The sequence below is a fragment of the Anomaloglossus baeobatrachus genome, chromosome 1, assembly GCF_048569485.1.
Source record: "Anomaloglossus baeobatrachus isolate aAnoBae1 chromosome 1, aAnoBae1.hap1, whole genome shotgun sequence".
Lineage (NCBI taxonomy): Eukaryota > Metazoa > Chordata > Amphibia > Anura > Aromobatidae > Anomaloglossus > Anomaloglossus baeobatrachus.
The window spans coordinates 759,373,125-759,400,067 of NC_134353.1; the positions used below are offsets into that span (position 1 = coordinate 759,373,125).

Here is a 26,943-nt window from a genome sequence, read left to right on the forward strand (position 1 = left end):
AGAACCAGGCTCCGCTGCCTGGTGGTACCGAGAGCTGGCCCAGTTTTGCAACCGGCTGGAGACCCGGGTCGTGGAGCAGATTCGGGAGGAACGGATGGAACTGCAGGAGCTGACCGCGGCGGTTCGGGCCTATGAAGGGAGAGCTGCATGCCGAGTGTCAGACAGGACGGCGACGACGCAGACCCCGATGCTGCCACCGGTGGGTGAGTCAAGTGATGCCCCGGCTAGCGCAAGTGCCCCGACCCCTGCTGCCACGTCCGCGGTCCCTGAAGAGGCGTCCGGTGCGGCGACGCTGAAGCAGGCCGCAGCCACGCCAGGTGCGGCCCTCCAAGCCCCAGCGGCTGCAGCGATGCCCTGCTCGGCCCACCGAGACCCAGTCCCTGCAGCGATGCCCTGCCCGGCCCGCCAGGACCAGGCCGCCGCCATGCCGGGCGCGGCCCGCCAAGACCAGGCCGCCGCCATGCCGGGCGCGGCCCGCCAAGACCAGGCCGCCGCCATGCCGGGCGCGGCCCGCCAAGACCAGGCCGCCGCCATGCCGGGCGCGGCCCGCCAAGACCAGGCCGCCGCCATGCCAGGCGCGGCCCGCCAAGACCAGGCCGCCGCCATCCCGGGCGCGGCCCGCCAAGACCAGGCCGCCGCCATCCAGGGCGCGGCCCGCCAAGACCAGGCCGCCGCCATGCCAGGCGCGGCCCGCCAAGAAAAGACTACCTCAGCATTTACCCCGGCCTGTAAGGCCAGAGCAGATACCGCTCCCCGGTCCACAGAGGTCCCTGATAGGCAGCCCACGGTGGGTGAAGACCCTGCATATTGGCAGATGAGGGCTGACCTGGAGGCCAAATTTCCACAATGGCTGGTGAGTCAATACATCCCCCCTCCGCATACCCCAAAGAGTCTCCTGCTAACTCCTGCAGCAGCTACACCAAGGAGTCCCCCACCTGGGCCGGCTGAAGAGCATCCATCCCCGGCACTGCCACAGCTGGAGTGCCAGGAAGAACTAAGGGGGAGAGGAGGCCAGGAAGCAGAAGGGTTGACTCCGACTCCAGTGTCACCAGTAGCAGTTGTGTATTCAGAGCCGGAAATGCTGCCATACGCCCGCTGGGACGAGGAGGACCTGACCCCCTCTGCAGAAGAAGAGCTGCCTAAGAGCTTCACCTGGGAGCCCACAAGCATGGATCCAGCCCGCAAGACACGGCGCAGAAGAACACAGTTTGCTCCAGCACCACAGTCTCCTGAACAGAGAGCAGTCACCGCCAGAGACCTAAAGGAGAAGCGTTTGTTGAGAGAGTCCAAAGCCCAGGCTAGAGGACCCTTGTGTTATGGCGTAGTGGAAGATTTCAACTTGAAAAGTGGTTATGGCTTCATTGTAGCACCAGGAATAAAAGAAGGGATATTTGTAAACCGCAGAGATGTGAACGCTCATCTGCCAAGAGGACACCCTTGCAGAAATCTGAAAATGGGAGATTTGGTACAGTTTACCATGCACCAAGGTGAAAGGGGATTGTACGCACTTGATGTAGCCTTACGTCCCAACAAACCTTACAGCCATTCCCTGCAACAAGAAAGACAAGAAAGACAAGAAAGACAAGAAAGACAAGAAAGACAAGAAAGACAAGAAAGACAAGAAAGACAAGATAGAGATAAAGAACCAGATGTAGAAACAGATGAAGACCAAGAACGGAAAGATAAAGATCCTACAGATGAAGACAGAGACAAAGAGCAAGAAAGTCACAGGTGCCAGTGCCCAACGTGCCCTCGCCCTAGTGAAAAAGAGGAGTAAAGCAAAGTAAAGTAAGAAGTTACTGTTTTGACCAGTTTTGACAAGTTTTGTTTGCAACGTTAAAGAAATGCGCCCACAAAAACTATTGTGAGAAATAAACTTAAGGCTATGAACTTGCTATAGCCACAAACTCTCGCAGTGTGAATAGTTACACCAGTGGCACCACCACCAGGGCCAGCCTGTTTAGGGGCTTGGCTCGTCTGCAACCAGGGGGGCCCGTCCGTAGAAAAGGGCCTTGGCTCACCTGCGACCAGAGAGCACGCCTGTTTATGGGGCCTTGGCTCACCACCACAAAGAGGGTACCTGGCCAGCACCAACTGTGGAGGCCGCCTCTGCATCCTGCCAGAAGAGGCTGACGGCGCGGATCCACCAGGCCAGGTATACCCTGAAACCACCAGCCCATGAAAGCCGCCTCTACATCCTGCCAGAAGTGGCTGAAGTCGCGGCCAACGGGAGAGGAAGATTGGAGGAAAGGTCTGGGGAAGTAGATGGCCCAGACCTGGTTACCAACAGGACCGGTGACCTGCCTCCTGAGAGGGTTTTGGGTGGGTTAACGGACTTGTGGGTGGAGGGTGGTGATGTCTGATACCTGGTGGTTTTAAAAATGTTTTACATGTTTTAATGTTTTATGCATTTTAAAATGTTGTCTTGCAGCCCGAGGACGTGCTGGTGATAACTAAGGGGGAATGTGGCGCCCCTGACCTGGTCAGGCACCACTGAGTACTGCACCCATGCTGGGGACAGTACAATACAGGTAATCCAGAAGGCTGACAGGGGTGTGGAACACAGGCGCATAGTGATCAGGTCTCACACATGTACCCATGAGAGGACCCCTGGGGATCCCAGGAGGGGGCAAAGCCTATACCTCCACTGGAATAGTGGCAGGGGGTTAAAAGCCTCCATCTCCTCTCAAGGGGTGTGGTAAGAGAGTCTGGTTGCTAGGTGGCGTAGGCAAGAACAGGAGAGGAGGAGCAGTGAGTCGGTTAGAAGGAGATCTCCAGAGGGCTCAGTGAGGAGCAGACCTGTGGGGCTGATGCTGTCTAACAGCGCCCGCGCAGTGACTACAGACGGGGGAGAACGGTCAACTAGAAGTGCTGCCTGAAAGCCAGCTTCAGCTAGTGAGTGCAACGGAGTGGGAAGTAAGGAGACTTCTAGAGAGCACCAGGCCCAACCGGGCGGCAGATCCCGAAGCGAGGATAGATTCACCTTTCCCTGCTAAACCTGCCGGTGTGGGGCTCTTACAGCCCACACCACAACAACCAAAAGCCGCAGCCACGTAACCGCAAGTAGGGCCCATAGGTCACAGGAGGCAAGAGGCTGGAGTGGCCTGGCCCGGGGAACAAGCACACGGCAACACAAGAAGGGGAGAGAGGCTTGGAGCATCTTCCCTGGGTGACCCCCATAGGGACTCAAAGTCGGGGTCACCCCAAACCACCAAGGGCTAAGGAAGGCGAGTTTGTAGTCACCCTCATACAGTCAGCCGGAAGGATACCTGGTTCCCACCTGGTTCATCCCAGCTACGCCCGGGTTACTCACCCTGCCACCTGAAGTGAGTAAAAACCCTGAAAGACACTCTGCCTGTGTGTGGTCATTCTGCGACTTGTGGTACTACAGCTTTACAAAGGGCCCTGGGGCTTGCCTCACTCTCAGGAGGCTACTACACCCGACTGCACCCACCATCGGCCCCAGGTGCCTCCTAATCTGCAGTGGCGGTCCCCTCTGACCGCAAATCTGAGAGTGGCGTCACGATCAACACTGAAGATTCCCTACCTGTGACCAGCACCAGCTACGTGGAGTCCCTGAAGGTATGCACTGATACAACACCTGCGGGGCTTCACACAGGCATGTGCAGAGAGCATTCTTCCAATCTGTCGATCCTCCTATAATGAAATGACTGGATACAACTACAACATTGGCCTGGCTGTGCCCTACGACAATGTGTGATACCGCAATCTCTCCAAGGCTAATATGGACTGTTAAGTTTTCTGAGGGAGGATTTTGTAGATGACTCTAGGGAATGCCCAGGATGGCAATTTTTTAACACTTTTATTGTACTATATTGCCGACTGTAATTGTTTTTTTATTTAGCTCTGTATTATTGTATATATTGTAAATTTGAATTAATTTTACAGTAAAAGATAAAAGGCAATACTACAACATCCAAGAACAATAGTGCAATTGTCTGAATGTGAATAAAGAGATTAATGTGCTGAAGAATATTCAGTAATGTACAGCCACTGTATATCTGTATATGATGTTTCTTCTAATGCGACTTGACCGGTCGTTATTTTATAATAGGTTTCATATGTATAAATATTGTAAACCGACTTATGTGAGAAAATGTTAGAATCATCGTACAGCGACTGATTCAATCGATTTAGGCTTCGTTATGTGAATATTATTTACATTGCTTGCTCTGGGGTTGCCTTGGTAACTTCATGACTTTTCTGTGTTGATCTTTCATCATGTGACCACCACTTATAGGAACACATAATATGAAGTCCATGCATAGAATACATTACCATAGCAACCTCAGAGCAAGCAGTAATGTCAACATTTCCATATTTGTAGCAGTGAGGAGATCAGAGGTATACTGTAGTGTTCATTACCTTACATATAGGTGAGTGGAAACAATTTGCTGTCAGGAGACTCTCAGCTGTCGTATATAATGAAGCAGCTCTAAAGGGCTTTTTGGATATTTTTAAGTACCATCCATAATGATTTGCAGCACTAATGTGCTATGGAGAATTGTGATCAAGAGCTGTTTCCTGTCATTTTGATAAAATCACTGTTTTATCTTATGCTTAATATGGAGGACTATATGGCAGCGGGTTTACTAGTCCTGTAGTGATAATGTCCTGCTGATAAAACGGTGATTTTATCAAGACTACAGCAAGCAGTTCAGTAAGTGACATATCGCTGGGATCTGGGTCTCTGACACTACATCATACTGCTCTCAGATTAGGTGGCAAAAAACTGGTGACAGATTCCATGTAGTACCCTACCATTTTGTGTAGACAACACCTCTGCAGAGACTTATGTGTCTCCCTAACTGCAGAATACCAGCAAACCTTGTCAGTTGTCTGATCCTGCGGCCATGGGTACTTTCTACCTTCCTCCATTTTCTCCTGTCTGTAGCAAGAAAAGGTGCATGGTGAGATGAGAAAAGCCTAAACTGAATGTGTTTTAATCGGCTTCTATGGACACATAGGTCTTCCCTGGTGCTATTGACACAAGTTATTTGTATTATTTTGGATGTATTGTAAACTGAGAGAGAGGCAGCTGTCCATAATTGTTTACTGCAAGAGTTGGAGGTCTTGTAAGTGGGACCTGATCTATAAGGCCTCCTTCACACTTGCGCCTAAAAACACTTGTTGCATGATCAATTTTTACCATTTGTGCGGCAATCTGTGTGTATGTGTGCCATCTGTATGACGCGTATCAGGAAAACAACGCATGACACTGAAATTAATAATGTTTATGTGTTAAAGATGTGCACGGATAGATGCTAAATAAATAGATAGATGCTTCACTTATTGGGTGGCTGTCCTGAAATTTTTAGGCTGGGAAGGGCCAATAACCATGGACCTTCCCAGCCCAATTGTATCAGACCAGAGCTCTCCGGTTATAAAAAATAATATATATATAGGGGCGGAGGGGGCCCTACATTGTTTTTTTCATTTAATTATTTATTTGGCTAAATAGCTGTACAAGCTATCAATCTATTATTATATATATTTTGCATCTATGCCCAAAAATATGGGGGACCTCATGTTGTTTTTAAATGTAATTATTTATTTAGCTAAATAGAAAGCTGTACACCCTATCTATGACTTTATCTATAGCTCATCTTTGCACATATTTAACACATAAAAGTCATGAATTTCTTAAATGCATTTCATTCTGGTACGTGTCACTTTGATGTCATCCATGTGCTATACCCGTTTTCCAGAGACTCATAGACTTCTGTTGACTTTTTTCATCCATGCTGCAGGTAAGAAACGGACATGTCCCTGTGCGTTTCTCATAGATACACGGTCCCTGGGAAAACACGGGCATGTAAAGATCACCATAGATTATAATGGGGTCCATGTGGTATCCATGAAAAAAAACGAATGCCACACATACCGGAAACACAGACATGTTAAAGGGGGCCTAAAAGAAAGATTTACTTCATTAAACAATTAAAGTTGTCACAATGTTGTTTTCATTACTTATCGTCCCCTTCATCAGGACAAATACAGGGAATCCCTGTATTTGTCCTGATGAAGGGGACGATAATGTCCCTGAAACGCGTAGACTCATGTGAATAAAGGGATCCTTTAATATCCTCGTGTGGACCTGTGGTTTTGGCGCGGTATTTAAACCTGTTCTTCTTTCTACTCTGCAAACCAGTAGAGAAAAATCAGCACCCACAAATACAGAGCTATCGAAGGTTAAGTACGCACCATGAATTTTCCAGTTCTAGCAAAGTGGATGGGATTTATTGAAATCTTATGTCCACTGTGCTTATTTTATTTCATACATAAACTGACCTGTCATGTGTATTGTATCTCAAATTCACAACTTGTCCTATATGTAAGAGGATGGACTGGACCATGTCTTCCATGTGGAGCGTCACTGTGTCCGGAGTAAATCCCTTGCTCATTACTACGCCCCATTCCCTCTAAGGCGGGATTTACACACTGCGACATCGATAGCATCGGCTAGCGATGTCTCGTGCGATGGCACTCGCCCCCGTCGGTGGCGCGATATGTGATGATCGCTGCCGTAGCGAACATTATCTCTACGGCAGCATCACACACACATACCTGTGCAGCGACGTCGCTGTGACCGGCGAACCGCCTCCTTTCTAAGGGGATGGTTCGTTCAGCGTCACTGCGACGTCACAGCAGCATCACTGAACCGCCGCCCAATAGAAAAGGAGCGGAGGAGATGACCGGACGGAACATGCCGCCCACTTCCTTCCTTCCTCCTTTTCCGGTGGACGGAGGTAAAGAGATGTTTGTCGTTCCAGCGGCGTCACACACAGCGATGTGTTCTGCCGCATGAACGACAAACAACATCGTACCTGCCGCAGCACCGATATTATGGAAATGAACGACCTGTCAACGAGCAACGATTTTGCACGTTTTTGCGCTGGTTGATTGTCGCTCATTTGTGCTACACGCTGCAATGTCGCTACCGGCGCCGGATGTGCGTCACTAATGACGTGACCCCGACGATATATCGGCAGCGATGTTGCAGCGTGTAAAGTACCTCTTAGGCCTCCATCACACATCCGTGTCTCAGGTACGTGTGACGTTCATTTTCACACGTACAGGAGATGCTTGCACACATAAGGGCACTTTACATGGTGCGATATCGCTAACGATTTATCGTGGGGGTCACGGTGTTTGTGACTCACATCCGGCATCGTTAGCGACATTGCAGCGTGTAACACGTACGAGCGACTTTAAACTATCGCAAAAGAGACAAAAATCGTTGGTTTTGGAGAGGTCGTCCAAAAATCGTCTCGTACGTAGCAATGTTGTTCATCGGTCCTGCGGCATCACACATTGCTATGTGTGACACCGCAGAAGTGACGAACATTTTACCTGCGTCCACCGGCAATGCGGAAGGGAGGAGGTGGGTGTGATGTTACGTCCCGCTCATCTCCGCCCCTTTAGCTTCTATTGGCCGGCCGCTTAGTGACGCCGCAGTGACGTCGCTATGACGCCGAACGCACCTCCCCCTTGAGGGAGGGATTGTTCGGCGGTCACAGCGACGTTGCTGACAAGGTATGTGCGTGTGACGCTGCCGTAACGATAATGTTCGCTGCCGTGTGACCTATGGGTCTTTAAAGTGAACGCATCACTATGAAAATGCGTTGCAATCTGTAGGTATAATGTTATAGAGAAGGGGAGGCTGAGTAGATATAGTTTTGTGGGAAAAGATTCAGCATAATTTCCATTTTTATTTGTCAAAATCTGTCATTACACAGATGTCCTGATTAATTTCAAACTGTTTCTCAAAGTTTTTTGCGAAACGTGACCTCTTTTGGTATTTTTATTCAACCCTGTTAGCTCTGCTATCTTTTCGAACAGTATATGAAGCTTAGAGAGACGTTCTATAGACATTGCAAAACAACATTCTGCATGTTTAATATCGTGTTTATGTGTAAAGACAGTTCTAACATGGAATATTAATGTTATCAATAACCATCAATCAGATCGCAAGTGTCCTTTAATTAGAGCAAGTTTGAAAATGATAGTGTTAATCTGAATAACTGCTATGGAAAATTCTTAGACTTTTCACTATACCAGACTGTATACACAAGGTTCTTTGTCTTCCCGATAATACTGCCACTGACAGAAATCAGAAGAAAAAAATGAGCGCAGAATGTCTCATAACTGCAGCATTTGGCTTTGGGTCTGAATATTCCAGCGGTCACATTTCAGCATAAACCATAGATATTTTGAAAATAGTTTTTACTTAAAGCGAATCTGTCAGCAGGATTTTGCTATGTAATCGAAAAGCAGCGTGATGTAGGACTGAGACCCTTCCATCGATGTATCACTCGGCTGCATGTTGTCATCTTGATACGATCAGTTTTATCTGCTGCAAAAATAGCAGTTCTTTGAATGCCTAGCTCTGTATATGTCCACCCGCACCCCGGATTGGCAGCTTTATGCATAGACTGTCCATAGACAGAAAGCTGCTAATCTATGGTGAGGGCAGGGTTAGTTAGAAAAGGATGACTATATTGAACAAAACTAGAGATTCGCGAACGCAAACAGTAAAGTTCAGTGTTCATACGGAAGAAAGACTTTACAAAAGAATCAGTGTTCCAGTTTGGAGTTCGGGTACTTTAAGTATGCAAACCACTCCAGCGAGCATCGCTGTGCTTGGGTACACTCGGTGCTCGGGTACACTCAGTGCTCAGCCTAGTGTGAGCCGCTTGTAGTGTTTAAATGGCTCACACTGGGGGTAAAAACAGCGTTATCGGATGTAGTGCGGACAAAAAAAGAAAAAATCCTGCCCTCCCTCCTCAGCAGTGCTCTGTTTATGGTTGGCAGTATATGGGCGGAGAGCCGAACTGCCCAATTAGTGAGATCCACTGTGGTTCAGGTCCTGAATTGAATCTATACTCTATCTAAAGTCCGGCTGAAGCTGCCAAACCGAACTTCAATGGGTCCACTCATCTCTACACAAAACACCTAGACCGGCAATGATAATCTCCTGCTGATAAAACACTGAATTTACTGAAACAGAAACACACAGACCAATAAATGACTCGTCTCTGGAATCTGTGTCTGACAAGACAAGAGACAAGTGCACATAGGGTAGTCTTGTATTTTAAAAGTGAAATCAGGGGGTGAGGGGTTTGCTCACCTGATGGGGCTGTGTACATCACAACTCCAATAAACACCCATAGATTATTCATCTGCTGCAGTCACGTCTGCAGATAGAAGATCTTCTGCACATAGATTAGACGTAGGAGATAGACATTCTGGTAGACCGCGCTGCTATGACAGAGGAGTAGTTCCACTGAATTTAATGAAACAGCAACACACAGTTCAATAAGTGACTCGTCTCTGGAATCTGTGTCTCTGCCCCTATATTATGCTGCTCTCATATTACATTATATGAGGAATATTCTCAATGAATGAGCCATAGAGTGGACATGCGGCCAGCATATGTATACTGGTAGCATGTATGCACTACTCATAATCATTGCAAGAGGGAGATGAATAAATGAGTATCTGTGCAAATAATAGAAATTTTTATTGGTGAAAAAACACACATATTACAGTAAGATATCACAAGTTAAAAACAACTACCAATAGATCAAGGGGGGCATAGAGTGTTTAAAATTAATTTGCATCAGTAGCCAATAGCCGTGGGAGAGGTGGAGATTATGCACTAGTAAGTTTAAGAATAACATGGTTGACATAATAAGGCAGTAGAACTCCATATTCATAATCCTAAGTAGCCGTGGGAGAGGTGGAAGATACACACTATGGTCAATAGAGTGGCACCTGGGCATAAAAGGGCAGTATCGGCCACAAGTAGCTGTGGGAGAGGTGTAAGGTGTCCAATATGTTAAAATATTGTGAAGTAAATGGGACACTGAAACACCATCATCTCAATTCCAAATAGCCGTGGGAGAGGTAGACAAAGTACACAATAATATGTTAAATACCGCAGAAGGCACCCTGGGGTGGTCACACACCCTCAGCCCCCTGCTCCCAATGATAATAAATAAGTATATCAAAGGGGGACAACAACCGAGCTGAGTGTACATAAAGATCTCTCTCACTCACTTGGAGGCAGTGTCCCTGTAATATGTAAAATACATTTCAAGGCAAAGCAGGGGGGCACAGATGCCGAGGGGGTCCAACCACAGCCAGAGTGTATAGGGTAAGAATAGTATAACACGAGGAGCACCAACAATGGGGTGAAACACAGTGCAATTACAAAGATTGACCTAAAGTGTGTATCATGATGGCAAGGGGTACCTGAGTTACAGTTATATCATAACAATAAAGTGCAAGTGCATTAAACCAAAAACAGGGTCCCAATGACATAAAAAAATGGAAGAAAAAGTCATACCCACAGATGAAAACTGCTAGATAGTACAGGCTAGTAAGGCTGAAGGATAATTAACACATAATGCACATACCCAAAGGAGGAAGGATCACCACCAACGTGCGTTTCGCGGAGGTATTGTTGCTTTCTCAAGGAGGAAACCCTGAGGGGTTGCACTTGCACTTTATTGTTATGATATAACTGTATCTGTGCCCCCCTGATTTGCCTTGTAATGTGTGTGTTTTTTCACCAATAAAAATTTCTATTATTTGCACAGATACTCGTTTGTTCTCCTCCCTCTCTCATATCACATTGTAAAATTCAGATGAGTTGCAATTCCCACTTCATGAAAGGGCTGGAGTAAAAATTGGTTGAACGGCTCTCAACAGTAGGGTGATACCAAACGATGCCCCACATACGGTATATCAAACAATGTGCGACGCTTTCACTCTAGTAACTCCAGAAAAAATACTGTCCTTACAAATTTAACCATGATAAAGTCCCCCCAAAGTGTGTCCCACTGAGAATAGTAAAATGTTACAAATTCCAAATTGTGGATATACAACCGGCCGCTTCCTTTATTTACAAGGAACAGTAATGTATGGGGAAAGTTCTTTTCAGATGCCCTGTGTACCGGACGAATTGCACTGATTAATTTCATGGTATTTGGCTGCAAGTCTGAATAGTGTCACATTTGGATCACATTTTTCTTCAGTTTCTTGTTACTGATTGACATTATAATGGAAATATTTGCGAGCAAAGAAACAACTTGCCACAGGAATCATATTGTGACGTCTGGAATATTTTCCAATTACCATGTCCTATTCTAGTTTCTTCTCTTTCCAAGTTCTTTCCATAAGTACATAAGATGCCACAATGTTGCCAAGTGCTGACAAGTAAAAGCAAAGGCACGTAGGGACAGATGACATTCAGACTGTCTGCAGAAAGATAGGAAGCCATCCAATTATTCCATGCCGGATCACTTGGGTAACGTGATTAGTCTTATGTTTTGTGTTTTGATCTGAAGCTGAATATTTTTCATCAAATATCAAACACAGAATAGAAGATTCTGCACTCATTATATACCAGGTACCTTTATATCACTGCATTCTGTAATCTTCACTGAAGTTTAGTAATGACTAGTGAGCGGTGACAGCAAAAACTTACTTGCCCTCTGCAGTCGGCTTCTATCCAGGCCGCTGTTGCTGATACTCATTCTGCGACGCTCATCAGGGATTTCAGGTTATAAAATAAAGATATCCTCAATCTTTTCCCACAAACCTTAATGTGAATTTGTTCAGCTCCTACTGCTCTAACATGCCGCTGGCAGATAGCGTAGTATGTCCACCATTACCTCCCAACCTTTACAGAAGAGAGGGATAAATTATGTGTGGCGCAAATCTTAGCCACACCCTCAAATCGTGATAGTCCTGTTGGATGCCGCAACTTGCCACAGGAATCATATTGTGACGTCTGGAATATTTTCCAATTACCATGTCCTATTCTAGTTTCTTCTCTTTCCAAGTTCTTTCCATAAGTACATAAGATTCTGTAATCCCCTCAAATCGTGATAGTCCTGTTGGATGCGGGGCGGTTGGGAGGTGTGTGTTCACTGTGACAGTGTGTTCATACACCAATATACAGATGTTTGTCTGATAAGCACTGACCACCTTAGTTATGCTTAATACATTGCGGCATATAACATGATATTTTGCAACATAAATCCCCATGAGTAGCGTTATCAAGCTAAAAGCATCAAAAAATTGTCTTTGGTGACTTACACCATATTTATTTTTTTAGTGAATTTGAGCTAAAAAACCTGTGCTGGAAAAGGAGCCTTTGTGTAAAGTGCAACACTGATCTTATAATAAAAAAAAATAAAAAAAGAAACCAAAATTAAAGACCAAGTAAGTCAACTAAAAGGTGATATCAACTCAAATCTGGGGCCTGTTTAGACTGTCTAATCTATCAAACAGCATGAACCACTAGAATGTATCTGGAGCATTTGAAAGTTGAAAGTCTAAGAATTAGGCTGTGTGCACACATTGCGTTTTTTACCGCGGAAACGCTGCGTTTAGAACCGCAGCGTTTCAGTGGCAAATTGCATGCGTTCAGCTTTCCCAGCAAAGTGTATGAGAAAGCCGAAAAATCAGTGCACACGCTGCGTTTCTAAACGCAGCATTTTGGATGCCAAAAATCGGTGCGGAAAGAAAAGCAGCATGTCACTTCTTTTGTGCGTTCTGGCTGCGTTCTCTCCCCCATTGAAATCAATGATGCGGGTCAGAACGCAGCTACACCGCAGTTCGCTGCATTTTTGTTGCGGTCCGCGGGCTTTGTCGGCATGCCAGAACACAGGCATTTACCTGGAAGTGAGGTCAAGAGGTTTCCTTTTGACCTCACTTCCTGGCAAAGTTCAGGAAAGCCCCCGGTGTCGCCAAAGTGCCCGCCCCGACCCCCCTCCCGAAAATCCAAGACGGCCACGCGCACAGCAGCGCACTGGCCGCCCTACTCCTCTGTTTCTGTCGCATGTGCAATAAGACATGCGACAGAAAACTGCTCCCCATGCCCTGCCAGGTCACCCCCTATTCCCCCCGGTGTCCTCCGGTAACCCCCGTACCTGTCACAGCGCTGATCCCCCGCGGCCCTCTCCTCCTTCACAGTGCACGCCGGTTACATGTGCCGAGCAGCTGACAGCTTCCTGTGTTCAGTGTGAGCTGCGCTGGCTGCTGCTTGGCACTGTGCAGCTGTGACCCGGGGAGAGTGGGTGCAGATTCTTTGCACCCACTCTCCTCAAATGGAGGGTCTGCACTACTAGAAAATGGGGGACACATTCCCTGAGCGTGCCCCCCATATTCTAGAAGGTCCAGAGGCGACGTGGAACGTCAAAAATGGATACTGCGGACCCAATTTTTTTTCTTTTCAATAAATTGGTGAAAAAGGATATGTGTTTGGGGAGTGTTTTTTCAAATAAATTTTTTTTTGGTTGTCAATTTTTTTTGCTATTACTGTCAATTAGTTATGTCTGGTATCAAATAGACGCCGTGACATCACTAATTGCTGGGCTTGATGCCAGGTGACATTACACATCTGGTATCAACCCCATTTATTACCCCGTTTGCCACCGCACCAGGGAGCGGGATGAGTTTGGGCGAAGCGCCAGGATTGGCGCATCTAATGGATGCGCCACTTCTGGGGCGGCTGTGGCCTGCTATTTTTAGGCTGGGAAGAGTCCAATAACCATGGCTCTTCCCATCCTGAGAATACCAGACCCCAGCTGTCAGCTTCACCTTGGCTGGTGATCTAATTTGGGGGGGACCCCACGTTTTTTTTTTTTTTTAATTATTTATAAATAAAAAAACAGCTTGGGGAGCCCTCCAAATTGATCACCAGACAAGATGAAGCTGTCAGCTGTGGTTTGCAGGCTACAGCTGTCTGCTTTACCCTGACTGGCTATCAAAAATAGGGGGGACCCCACGTCATTTATTTTAATTATTATTTTTTGGGGCTAAATACAAGGCTAGGCACCCTTTAGTGCCACATGAATGGCACTAAAGGGCGCCAGCTTAGAATATGCAGGGGGGTAGGACGTTATATATATGTTTGACATCCATTGACACATTTTAGGCTGTGTGCCCACAATCAGGGTTTGCAGCGTTATGGGCGCAGAGTGTTTTCCCTGCGTCCATAACGCTGGGTTGTGCAGTAGAAGCACAGTGGAAGGATTTTTAGAAATCCCGTGCCCACTGTGCTTCTCTTCTCCGCATCATAAACTGACCTGTGGCGCAGCTTCTCGAGCCTCAGCATGTCAATTTATGCTGCGGAGACAAGAGTGTTCTCTGCAGGTAGCATAGAGCTCCACAGCAGCCTGAACCCAAATCGTGGTCATGGGCAGCTGCATTCTCCCGTGCACAACACTCACATCTCTGCAGGAAGGCTGGCACTGTGTACCGGATGTACTGTGGCACTGTCACTGGATCATGTGGTCAAAAACGCACCTGAAGAAAATGCATGGAAAACGCATGAAAAACGCACGAAAAACGCATGCGTTTTTTATGCGTTGTTTCCCAAAACGCATTGTTTACAATTCTCCCCTCTGCCAGAGGGTGCGTTTTTTCCGCGCTGAAAAAAACACAACTTGTGCACATAGCCTAAAAGGCGTCCACTACTCGGACAACCTCTTATCAATCTGTATTGTAACCCCTTTTAAAGCAGCAACATTTCTATTCACATCCGGTGCCGTTGCCGTTGCAGCAGTATCAGCACTGTCTCCCCATGGCCTATCAGCTCCCCCCTTCACTCTCCCCATCTTTGGATGTATCCGGAAAAAGTGAGAACAGCAGCCCTTACTTACTCCAAATGTAAGTGATTTGTCCGAAAGTGGGGCGAGTGAAATGGGCACTGATTGGCGGCAGGAAGACAGTGCCGATACCGCTGGAATGGTGTCAGTACTGGAGGTGAGTATAAGTGTTATTATTTTAAAAGGGGCAAACATAGGGATTGAGAAGAGGTAGTCCGATTAGACGACAACCCCTTTAACCACTTCCTGAAAGGGGGCAATTTCCATTTTTGAGTTTTCATGTTTCCGCCCCCTTTTTCCCAGAGCCATAACTGTTTTATTTTTCTGTCCACATAGACAGTTGAGCTCTTGTTTTTTGCTGGACGAATTGTACTTTTGAATGACACCATTAATTTTACCATGTAGTGTACTGGAAAACGGGGAAAATATTACAAATTGGGAGAAGTTATAAAAAAATTTAAAAAAAAAACACAATTCTGACATTTTTGGGGGGAATTATTTTACTGTTCTTAATAGTCCCTTAGAGGACTTGAAACTGCAATTGTTGACTTCCACTAACATCACATCAACAGAGCAGCAGCTTCTCTTCCGCTCTGCTCTGTTGACTGGGCTTGACTGCCGACATCATACTGATAACAGTGGCTCCCCACTGCCTAACTGCAGGGAGCTGGCTTTCAATTAGAGCTGCTGAATAGTAGAACAGGAAGGTAGTTAGAAACTAATTGCCTGTTAGTTCTTAAGCTTAAAAAATAAAATTGTCTCGAACAACCTCTTTAAGGGGTACTTCACACACAGCGAGATCGCTACTGAGATCGCTGCTGAGTCACGGTTTTTGTGACCTCATTAGCGATCTCGCTGTGTGTGACACTGAGCAGCGATCTGGCCCCTGCTGTGAGATCGCTGCTCGTTACACACAGCCCTGGTTCGTTTTTTTATTGTTGCTCTCCCGCTGATAAGCACACATCGCTGTGTGTGACAGCGAGAGAGCAACAATCCTGAATGTGCAGGGAGCAGGAGCCGGCATCTGACAGCCTGCGGTAAGCTGTAACCAAGGTAAACATCGGGTAACCAAGGTGGTTACCCGATATTTACCTTCGTTACCAGCCTCCGCAGCTCTCACGCTGCCAGTGCCGGCTCTTGCTCCCTGCACACGCTAAGCTAAGCGGTGTGCGCTGGTAACTAAGGTAAACATCGGGTAACCATACCCGATGTTTACCTTAGTTACCAGTGTCCGCAGCTTCCAGGCGCCGGCTCCGTGCAAGGGGGCTGGTCACTGGTCGCTGGTGAGATCTGCCTGTTTGACAGCTCACCAGCGACCATGTAGCGATGCAGCAGCGATCCTGACCAGGTCAGATCGCTGGTGGGATCGCTGCTGCGTCGCTAAAGTGTGACGGTACCCTAACTTTGTATATTTTTTTATCTTGTAGCGTTAAAATATGTACCTGACACTTTCAATAAAGTCAATGGCAGTCATGTGCAAATGTATATGACGGGGTCACATGTACTCGGTGGTGTTTTTTTTTGCTGTGAAGTCTATAGATACTAAATAATTCTGGACACATTATTGGTTACACCAAAGAATTTATTAGCGATTGTGCATTTGAGAATTTTGGGCTGATTCTGATTCTGATTCTGGTTCTGTGGTTTCATGTAGATCTTTTACATTCCATTCTTTTACATTTACTGCATACATCAGACCACTACTTCTATATTATTATGATATCAATTAATAGACTTTCAGCTAATATAGCTTTAGTGAATGCTTAACATACAATATTCCTTAGAATCATTTTAAGCAAAGACTTGCATAGAAAAACATCATCAAACTTCAAGAAAGAACCCCTACCGTCATACCAAACCGCTCCCCGATACCTGGCTAATCTACATTTAGCCTGACAAAACGAAAATAAATGAAGTGCAAGAGTTCAGATATTGTGTGGAGTATTTTAACGTCTATGTATTTTTGTAGCTATAGGTATATGTGGGAAAAATGCCTGGATTTGGTTATTTGGGTGTTCTTAGTCTGTTATGGCTCATAGAGAAGGACCTGAATTACGGACCCACCCACACATAATTTATGGGGTCCATGTGACATAATAAGGCATAAGGATGGAGGTTTTATCTTCACACGACCAATTAAAATTACTTCACACAAAAACTCATAACTCATGAACTAGTTACAAGTACAGTATATCAAGGGGAAATGCTCCTGAACTTTACAGATAAGTCTTCAATATAAATTTCTGAATTTCTTCTACGATATACAGTATCTATTACATTAAAGTCTAAGACCCCATTATCACCATTAAATAAACTTTTCCATCATGATTTACTCCCTTCCATCACAACGTGGCTACTGTACATCAGCGGCAGGCGATTCAATGGCAGGAAGGTATAGTGTCCATGTTCAGGAATCTGACGTGCATTTTGGTTTCAATATCAATTCCTTCCCAGATCTAGAAGACGAGGAAAGGAGAAATGTAAATCTAGTTATTAATGTCAATACATACAAGGACCAAGTGCTGCATATTAGAGAGGTCTTACAGTTATCCACAGAAAATTCAATGGTACAAGGAGACACTATAAAGAAGAAATACTTGTTTTCCCTATAATATAGCAATTCTGGATCTTCTTAAACATCTGCATTGTGTCATTCATGTTCTTCCTCCCAAAATATACACTACTCAACAATGAAATTGCAACATCAAGAAAGAAAAGCACAGAAATCGATCGAAAGGATTGATAGATATATTAATGATATGCAAATTATTATTATTGGATGGTTTGACCAAACTTAATCAAATGTGAATGGGCGCCTTAAGAGGAAGGAACCCTGGTGGTGGCCACTGATCGCAAAAGACCCATTGCCTATTACAGCATCCACACTAATGTCTCTCTAAAGACCCCAATATATATTATGTTAACTTCCTCCAAACTCGCCAATATTATCAAGATCAGCCGACAATCTAATGTGTATGAAGGCCACCCAACTCTTCCCCAACAGATGATATCGGGGAAGAGAAGAATCAGGCAGTATGTTCGTTGGGAAATAACTTGGTGCCTGAGCCATCAGAGCCAGTTTTCTCCACTGAGCCTAATGTTCATGTGTATGGAGAGGCTGGGAGAGAAGGATGGCCAACAGCTATTGTATTTGTATGGCCAGCTTAACACTCACGCAGTAATTATAATCTAAGAAATTAATTAATTACTTCAGCCTGTTATATGCAAAGTAATGCGCTGTAAAAAAATTGTGTTCAAAGAAGTAGCGGCCTTCATTGTCTACTGTGCCCATTTGCAGTTGCAAGACTGCACACACTATATGTACTGTATACTCCTGGGGTGACTACTTGACTGAAGAAGCAGCTAAGAGTTAAAATAACCATAGGTAAGAAGTTGAAGGAAGGATCCGGCACAAAAAAACTCCTTATAGTAAAAACATCGTAGCCTTTATTTTAAACGTTAAAAACTAACATGTAGTGGAGACCCAAGATTGTATCTATAACGGGGGAGCTTTACTCGTTTCGGACTTGAATAAAAACAAAAAAGTCCTTAGTCATAAGGTCATTTTAAAATAACCATAGCAGCTCTCAGCTATTTTTGGGATACAAATGGCTTACTTACCATGAAAAAGGTACTGCACTTGTGAATTTAGGATCACGGTCAAATTGTAATCTTTGGGAACAACGTCTCTGATCTAGATCAAATTTGTGTGATGTATTATATTTTTTTTTTTTATCAAGGTCCTCTTCTTTAAGACGATTACTTCTCTGCCACTGGGTGTGACAGGATCACTAAGAACAAAGGGGAGCCTAAGCTGGCTCTCAGGCTGGGGAAACCCTAGCTGAGCTTGATTCCAAAGATACGTCTGAAAGTGACGATATTTGTTGGGGCGTCTTCCTTACCCTAGCTCCAGAACAAACCTGGTCAAGTGGTCCCCTTCCCTCCACCCAAGAGAGGGGCGGGACAGGAGTGATCAATCCCACATAAATAAATGACAGGGGAAAATCAAATCTCAAACTCACAGCAATCACCCACAGAGGTATAGACAATATGTGATGAGGAGGAAACTAAAGGAAGGGAGGAAATAATCAGACAAGACACCAAACAGCATACAGACGTTCACCAGTAACTGGATATCAAAGCACAAGGACTGGGATCGCATGAAGCTATCATCGGCATGGGAGACCAGGCTCCACCATCTTAAAAAGAACGGAGGCGAGTGTGATAGGTGTCCTGCATTATGTGACTCAAGCAGTAATCCACAGGCTGGCAGAAATTAATCCTGCAAGCCTGATTACTAATAAGAGCACAGCTAGTCAACACTCGAGCATGTCTGTGCAACTGAGAAGCAGTATCGTGTGGAGTGTCTGACTCTGATGTGTAAACAGTGTCAGAAGAAGTCCTGACTCTCAGTGAGCTTTGAGCCAGACCCCGTGTGACATCCTCTAGATTAGCATTTTGTGTTGCAATATTGTGTGGTTGTTGCAGAGTTGTTTAAGTTGAACCTGACAGCTGAAAATGCTGCCAGATCCACGTGCAGCATGTATCAGACACTGGCTGTATGATCTCAGCCAGGTATTTTTGGCTCTGAATCACTGTGTTTCAAAGAAAAAAAATGATAATGGCATCAGGGACCAAGCTGCATGGGAAACTAGTCAGACAGGCGGGTCGCTGGCAGCTTCTCACCTGCAGCCCTAGCGTGACAGGTCTTCCTCTGTATATGCAATTTAGTGCATGTAGTGGGCCGCTGTATCTGCAATCACCGCCGCGCTCCTAAGCAGTGTGTGCATGCCAGGCACACTAGCTGCAGCAGGAGCAGGAGGCAGCGCTGTGTTGTGCGGCCCTGCTGTGTGCCTGGCATGCACACAGCACACAGACGTAAATTCATTTGAACAGCGTGTCAGGACAGGACGTGAAGCATCGTGATGAGATCAGCACCTTGCTGACGTCATCACAATGCTGCGGGCGCCACACTGGATGCATCAGGAAGCGGTAAGCGCTCCATGCAGGAGCCAAAAATGGCAGGTTTAATTAATGGGGATGAGTGGGGAGGGGCTGAGGACACATAACGGGGGAACATTTGTGAGGGAACACAGCTTTGTGACAGGCAGAGGGGGGCTACTGTATTTGAGGGGGGAAGGCAGGAGTGTGTAGTGATGGGGTAGTGTAATGTGTGTGTGTAGGGGGTGATGGGGGGTGCATTGTATTATGTCTGGGGAAGGGGGTAATGGAGGTTGCATTGTATTGTGTGTGGGGGAGGGATAATGGGGGGTGCATTGTATTGTGTGTGTGGGGAGGGGGTAATGGAGGGGTGCATTGTATTGTGTGTGTATGTGTGTAGAGGGTGATGGGGGGTGTATTGTTTTGTGTGTGTGGGGGAGGGGTAATGGAGCGTGCATTGTATTGTATGTATGTGTGAGTGAGGGTAAAGGGGGTGCATTGTATTGTATGTGGGGAGTGATAATGGGGGTGCATTGTATTGTGTGTGTGTGTGTGTGTGTGTGTGTGTGTGTGTGTGTGAGGGTAATGGGGCTGCATTGTATGTGTGTGTGTGACGTGAGTGGTAATGGGGATGCATTGTATTGTGTGTGTGTGTGTGTGTGTGTGTGTGAGTGTGTGTGAGAGAGACGGTAATGGGGGTGCATTGTATAGTGTGTGTGTGTGTTTGTGTGTGTGCGCGCGGAGGGGTAATGCAGGTGCATTGTATTGTGTGTGTGTGGAGAGGGGTGCGGAGTCATTAATCGAGGACTAATTACTGTGATATTAGTGATATTAGTCCTGGACCTGACCGCACAGGTACAATCCCCTGTAGTGACTGCAGCACTTGTAGAGTGATTAGGACACAGGTATGTGGCAGAACAATCCACAAATCAGGGAAGCAAAGAGCAGAAAATACATCAAGGTCTGCTACACACTGCAAAAATGTGTCACATAGTGCCATATAGTACTCACATAGTGCCATACAGTACTCACATAATGCCATACAGTACTCATAGTGCCATACAGTGTCACATAATACCATACAGTACTCACATAATGCCATACAGTACTCACATAATGCCATACAGTACTCACATAATACCATACAGTACTCACATAATGCCATACAGTGCTCACTTAGTGCCATACAGTACTCACATAATACCATACAGTACTCACATAATGCCATACAGTACTCACATAATGCCATACAGTACTCACATAATGCCATACAGTGCTCACTTAGTGCCATACAGTACTCACATAATGCCATACAGTGTCACATAATACCATACAGTACTCACATAATGCCATACAGTGCTCACTTAGTGCCATACAGTACTCACATAATGCCATACAGTACTCACATAGTGCCATACAGTGTCACATAATGCCATACAATACTCACATAATGCCATACAGTATTCACATGCCATACAGTACTCACATAATGCCATACAGTGTCACATAGTGCTATACAGTGCTCACTTAGTGCCATACAGTGCTCACATAGTGCCATGCAGTACTCACATAGTGCCATGCAGTACTCACATAATGCCATACAGTGCTCACATAATGCCATACAGTGCTCACATAGTGCCATACAGTGTGACAGAGTGATACAGTGTCACATAGCGCCATACAGTGTGACAGAGTGATACAGTGTCACATAGTGCCATACAGTGTCACATAATGCCATACAGTACTCACATATACAAGTGCAGAAATATATTACACATTCACCACGCAAAAAGTGGGCCTGTGTACCCCCAAAAGCCAGGGCTGAATTTTAGTCCCAGTCCGGCCCTGGTCACTGGCATCGGGTGGGAATAAGCTGCCAGGGACCCGCCTATCCAACTAATCTCCCAAGTGGATCGGTTACTGGTGTCTTTTCAGGTATGTTCTTCTCTGAAACGTTGCAGTGCTTCAGAGTGAAACATACATGACTGAGATCACCGAGATCAGACAGTGAGTATCTCATAGATGCTAGCAGTAGATTCAGCCAGCATGTATCAGCTGTCATGTTCAACCCCTGAAAAACAACCCCATAACATTATACCTTATCCATCAAACCTTAAAGTTGAAAATAGCAACAAAAAGAGGAATAAATATCCTCCAAAAATTAAGCATTACTTACAGCAAAGATGGGCTGCAGTTGTACACCGCCCAGGCCAAAAACTAGTACTCTAGCGAGATACAGCTAAACCCCCACTAAAGTGGAAGCATCACAGGTGCAGGAAGAGCAAATCACACACACACTTCCAAAAAATGGAGGGGGGCGATTGCTGGATGATAAAACTGCACACTGATGGCTTGAATAGAGCACTGTTCAAATATGCAGATGCACAGTCACAAGCCCGTAGCCTATTATTAGGTGATGCCCACCATACTATTAGATCAGGCGGGCTGTGATGCCTCCACTTAGTGGGGGTAGGCTGCATCCTGGTAGAGTACTAGATTTTGGCCTGGGCGATGTACAACTGCAGCCCATCTTTGCTGTAAGTAATACTTAATTTTTGGAGGATATTTATTCCTCTTTTTGTTGCTATTTTTATATTTAGTGTAGGGACCTACAAGCATGAGGATCTCATGACGAGGGTTGTATGCTTCCGTATTCTGGCCATAATACCAACTAAAACCTCATTTTTTTTGTATGTTTGTGACTGTGTATCTGCATGTGTGAACAGTGTTCTATGCAAGCCATTAGTGTGCAGTTTTATCATCCAGCAATAGCCCTCTCAATTTTTTGGAAGTGTGTGTGTGTCACGCTCCCCGGGTCCTTGGCTCCCCTCCCCGGGTCCTCTGCTCCGCTCCCCGGGTCCTCAGCCCCGCTCCCCGGCTCACCTGCCACGCTCCCCGCTCTCCAGCCTCCGGTCCTCGTCCTTCCCAGGCCCCCTGGTCCCCGATCGCGGCGCCCGACGGCTTCCCAGGCCCTGGCCGGCTCCCCTGCGTCCTCTTCTCAGCCTCCTTCCCTGGCTTCTGGCACCCGGGCGGCGCGCATGCGCATTAGGGCGCGCGCGCGGTCACTGACCCTTTCTTAAAGGGCCAGCGTCCATTAACAGGTAATGAGGCTAATCAGGTACAGGGTATAAAGGGGTGTATTGTCCAAGGGGGCGGGGCCTGATCTTCGTGTTCCCTAAGCTAGGAGTCAGGTCTCCTGGTGTTTCAGTGCATGTACTCACCTATCTCTCTTTGTAGAGCCGTGCTTGCCTCGCCATCCAGTCTGCCGTATCCTGCAACCCCGAACGCTGTCCATCTGCCATCCTGACAGTCCGCACCATCTCGGATCCCTGCGGTGACCAGTCATCTTGCTCCCAAGGTTCCGGACCCCGCCTGACATCATCTCGGCTTCCGAACCTGAGCTGCGTCACCCGGACTACCACCCGTAACTCCGTGGTCCCAGGGACTTCTCCGCTATTCCCGTGTGCAAGGACTGTTCTGTTGTTTCTAGTGTTCCAGCTGCCGGACTCTTTCCTACCATCTAGGAGTTCGGTCCAGTGGATCCACCTCCTGGGCCTGCCCGTACACCTGGCCGTGACAGTGTGTGATTTGCTTCTCCTGCACCTGTGATGCTTCCACTTAGTGGGGGCTTAGTTGCATCCTGCTAGAGGACTAGTTTTTGGCCTGGGCGATGTACAACTGCAGCCCATTTTTGCTGTAAGTAAACCTTAAAGTTGGCCCAATGCGGTCAAGCAGGTAACATTTTTCTAGAAATGGCCAAACTCATCCATCAGACTGTAAGATATAAAGGCATGATTCACCACTCCAAAGCATAGATTTCCACTGCTCCAGAGCCCAATGGTGATGCGCTTTACACCACTCCATCCAACGCTTGGCATTGAGCTTAGTGATGTAAAGCTGCATGCTGCTGCTCTGCCATGCAAACCCATGACATGAAGCTTCACTCACTATTACTATTTACTCTATTCTTTCACAAATGACTGTAAAGGCAGACTGTATGACTGGGATACACGTGGTAATGAAACTACATGAAGAAAACCTGAACACAATAACTGAGTTGTGTCTCAATACTTTTGCCCATAGAATAAATAATTATATCTATTCCAGTGTAAATACTATGCTGAACCTTTGGTGAGGTGTAATGTCTGAATTAGTATAGGTAGGAGCCCAGCCCTTAATACTAATACCCACACTGTTCCTGAATAGACAGTGGCAACAGCAATCACAGGAGCTTGATAGCAGTATCACAAAGATAAGATAACATTCCATGGTGTGTCATTCCTAAAGGCCCCTTTACACACTGAGACTTTCTAGCGATCCCACCAGCGATCCCAACCTGGCCGGGATCGCTACAAAGTCTCTGGTGAGTCGCTGGTGAGCTGTCAAACAGGCAAACCTGGCCAACGACGCAACAGCGATCCGGACCTGCAAAGCGACCTAGCTAGTCATTGGGGACGTTGTAAAGCAGCTTTTTGAAAGGGAAGTCGCTGTAAAGTCCCCTTTATACACTGAGACGTTCTAGCGATCATGCTGCACAGCGGGAAACAAAGGACCAAAGAATGGTCCTGAACGATTTGTAGCGATCACAACTTCACAGCAGGGGCCAGGTCGCTGATGTGTTTCACACACTGCAATGTCGCTGGGGAGGTCGCTATAACGTCACAAAACCGGTGACGTTACAGTGATGTCGTTTGCGATGTTGCAGTGTGTAAAGCCACCTTTACAGTCCTTGAGTGAAGACTCATAGATTGCAAGCTCTTGGGAGCAGCGCCCTTAATCCTCTTGTTTTAATATTTGATTAGTTTCTTTCTTTGCAATTTGTGATTTTGTTAGTGCATGCCCCATGTGAATGGTCAAGTGCTGCACAATATCTTGGTGTAATTATTATTATTAGTATCATTATTATTACTGTTAAAATTATCTTAGCTCTCAATAATAGTGGATGTTTCATACTTTCAATCCATAATTTCCTATGCTGCAGCCAATTACAACCTGCGGCAAAAAACCAACTATATCTACAGTATATTTACACCTTTGCAAATAGAGTTATCCCAGAGAAAGTAAAGCTGGCCACACACCTTCAATACTTCTCGGCCGAATACTTTTTCAGCCAACCATAATACCCCTTGATGTCTACTATACATGACTACTCACGTTGGTTGAGAATGTATGTATTCTTAATTGGAAAAGGGAACAGACCCCTGGTAGACACATCTAGTGGTGGCTCTTCCCCAAAAATAAAAAAGCAGGTGTGTTGAAATTTACTATGAGTGACGCTTCTATCCCAATAATCTTCTATCTTGGAAGTTGGGAAGTCCCAATAGACACTCATAGTTGGCCAGTTGTGCAAAAATGAATGGACAAATTTGCTGGTATGTGAATGTTTATGGGCACCTCAAAAAAGTCAATGATTCCTACATATGCCAAATACTGGGGGCTGTCATACAGATTTCCTTCCGCTCAGGGGGAATTAGAATTGACATGTTTGATTTTCACAGCTCTTAATGTGTAGACTGATGATTTTATAAGTATAGTATCTACCTGATTATACATACAGTGTGTCCACCCATATCCTGTCCACTGCCATTAACTTGATAACGGCAGCAGCTATAGGAATAGAAGTGGTGGATAGGTATAGTAAAGTAGCCATGCGCTACACAATGAAACCACCTATAGTGCCACCTGGTGGAAAACAACGGAGTTAGCATTTTTATCTCGAAAACGAAACGAGATAGAGAAATAAAGTGAATTAAAAAATTGTAGGGCATCATCAATTCAATACGAATCGACAACTTATCTCCCCACCTTTGCTTACTCACTAGGTTCACAGAACAATGATATCATGAGGCCTGAGAACTTCACTGTATTACGGCCCCTTTACTCACTGAGACTTTCTAGCGATCCCACCAGCGATCCCGAACTGGCCGGGATCGCTGGAAAGTCTCTAAATAGTCGCTGGTGAGCTGTCAAACAGGCAGATCTGGCCAACGACGCAGCAGCGATACGGACCTGCAGACCTCGCTGGTCATTGGGAACGTGTCACGCAGCAGCTATTTGACGACTCACACCTATGTTAGGGGCATGGTGTTTGGCGCTGAAGCCACCTAGGTGTCCTTTTTACATGCCCCCCTCAGCTCCGATTGGTGATTGCTAGTGGGTTCTTATTTGCGGCCCCGAGCTTGGAAAGATTGGCAAAAGTCGTGCTTGTATATCCTTTGTTCCTGAGCTTCTGTTGCTTAGCAGATCTTTGTAGAGTTCTCTGTGCGGCGACTCCACACTGGAGTATCTATACAGCATCAATACCGCTTCAATCAAATGATGCATACCGTATAGGCTTTATAGCATTGCAGACTGGAGAACTCTCTAATGATCCGCAAACCAGCACGCTCAGGAACAAGATAGTTTTGAAACAAAGGACGGAAGCGCTAAAGTTGCCTTCTTTTCAGTGAAAGCCGCCCAATCATAACGCAACAGCGACTACCAATTGGACGTAAGGGGGCAGGAAAGGGAACGCTATAGCACGCCTACGGGCTGGGTTCTAAGTCGCTAACGATGTCGTTGTAATGATGTCAAACACACCGATGCATGCTGCGCAGCGGGAAAAAAAGGACCAAAAAAATGGTCCTGAACGATTTGTAGCAATCAGCGACCTCACAGCGGGGGCCAGGTCGCTGATGCGTATCACACACTGCAAGGTCGCTATTACGTCACAAAACCGGTGACGTTACAGTGATATCGCTAGCGATGTTGCAGTGTGTAAAGAGGCCTTTACTCCATAAAGATCGCCAGTCCTTTATTTTCATATAGACTCCTTAGGTTTTTTTTCCCAAGGCTTGCCTGTTTATTGGTCCTTATCAGTGTAGACAGGTTTTAAACAGCAACAAAACATAACCACTGGGTTTCATGTCTTTTTCCCACTACTGCCACTAATATCAGGTAAAAGACTCTATTTTCTATTAATTTTACCTTCAAAAAATCTTCAAAGGTGATTCCTTCATATATCTGGTCTGGTTCCTGTTGAATGGAGAAAAAAAACATGTCTTAAACCACTGAATAGAAAACCATAGAAGACTGATCTCACAACTCGTCAACTCTGCCCTTACACAGAAGCATCTACACTTGCCTTTCTGTGAATAAAGACTTATTTCTCAAGATACAAGCATAATACATTATTGCAACATGCTAGCAATACTCTCAGGATGTTGCAATTCACATCATTACAGCCCAGGGACCACATACAGATAAATACAAAGTCAGCATCTCCCCACAGTGTATCGTACAATTATGTTTTTTAGACACTGAGCACCTTACACCTCATACAGAGGTGTACTTTGTTACCTTTTCTTTTGGCTTGACA

At 45.9% G+C, this 26,943-nt stretch overlaps 1 protein-coding gene across 1 annotated transcript in view; it reads right to left on the bottom strand.

Moving 5' to 3' along the window:
- Positions 1 to 16,216: 16,216 nt before the first annotated feature.
- The window catches only part of TESC (tescalcin), a 111,191-nt gene continuing 100,464 nt past the window's right edge, over positions 16,217 to 26,943 (bottom strand). The window contains exons 7-8 of the mRNA XM_075324038.1: positions 26,553 to 26,600; positions 16,217 to 17,101 (exon numbers count right to left, since the gene is read on the bottom strand). Of these exons, the coding sequence (XP_075180153.1) occupies positions 17,024 to 17,101; positions 26,553 to 26,600 (126 nt within the window). The 3' untranslated portion in view covers positions 16,217 to 17,023. The remainder of the gene's footprint in view (positions 17,102 to 26,552; positions 26,601 to 26,943) is intronic.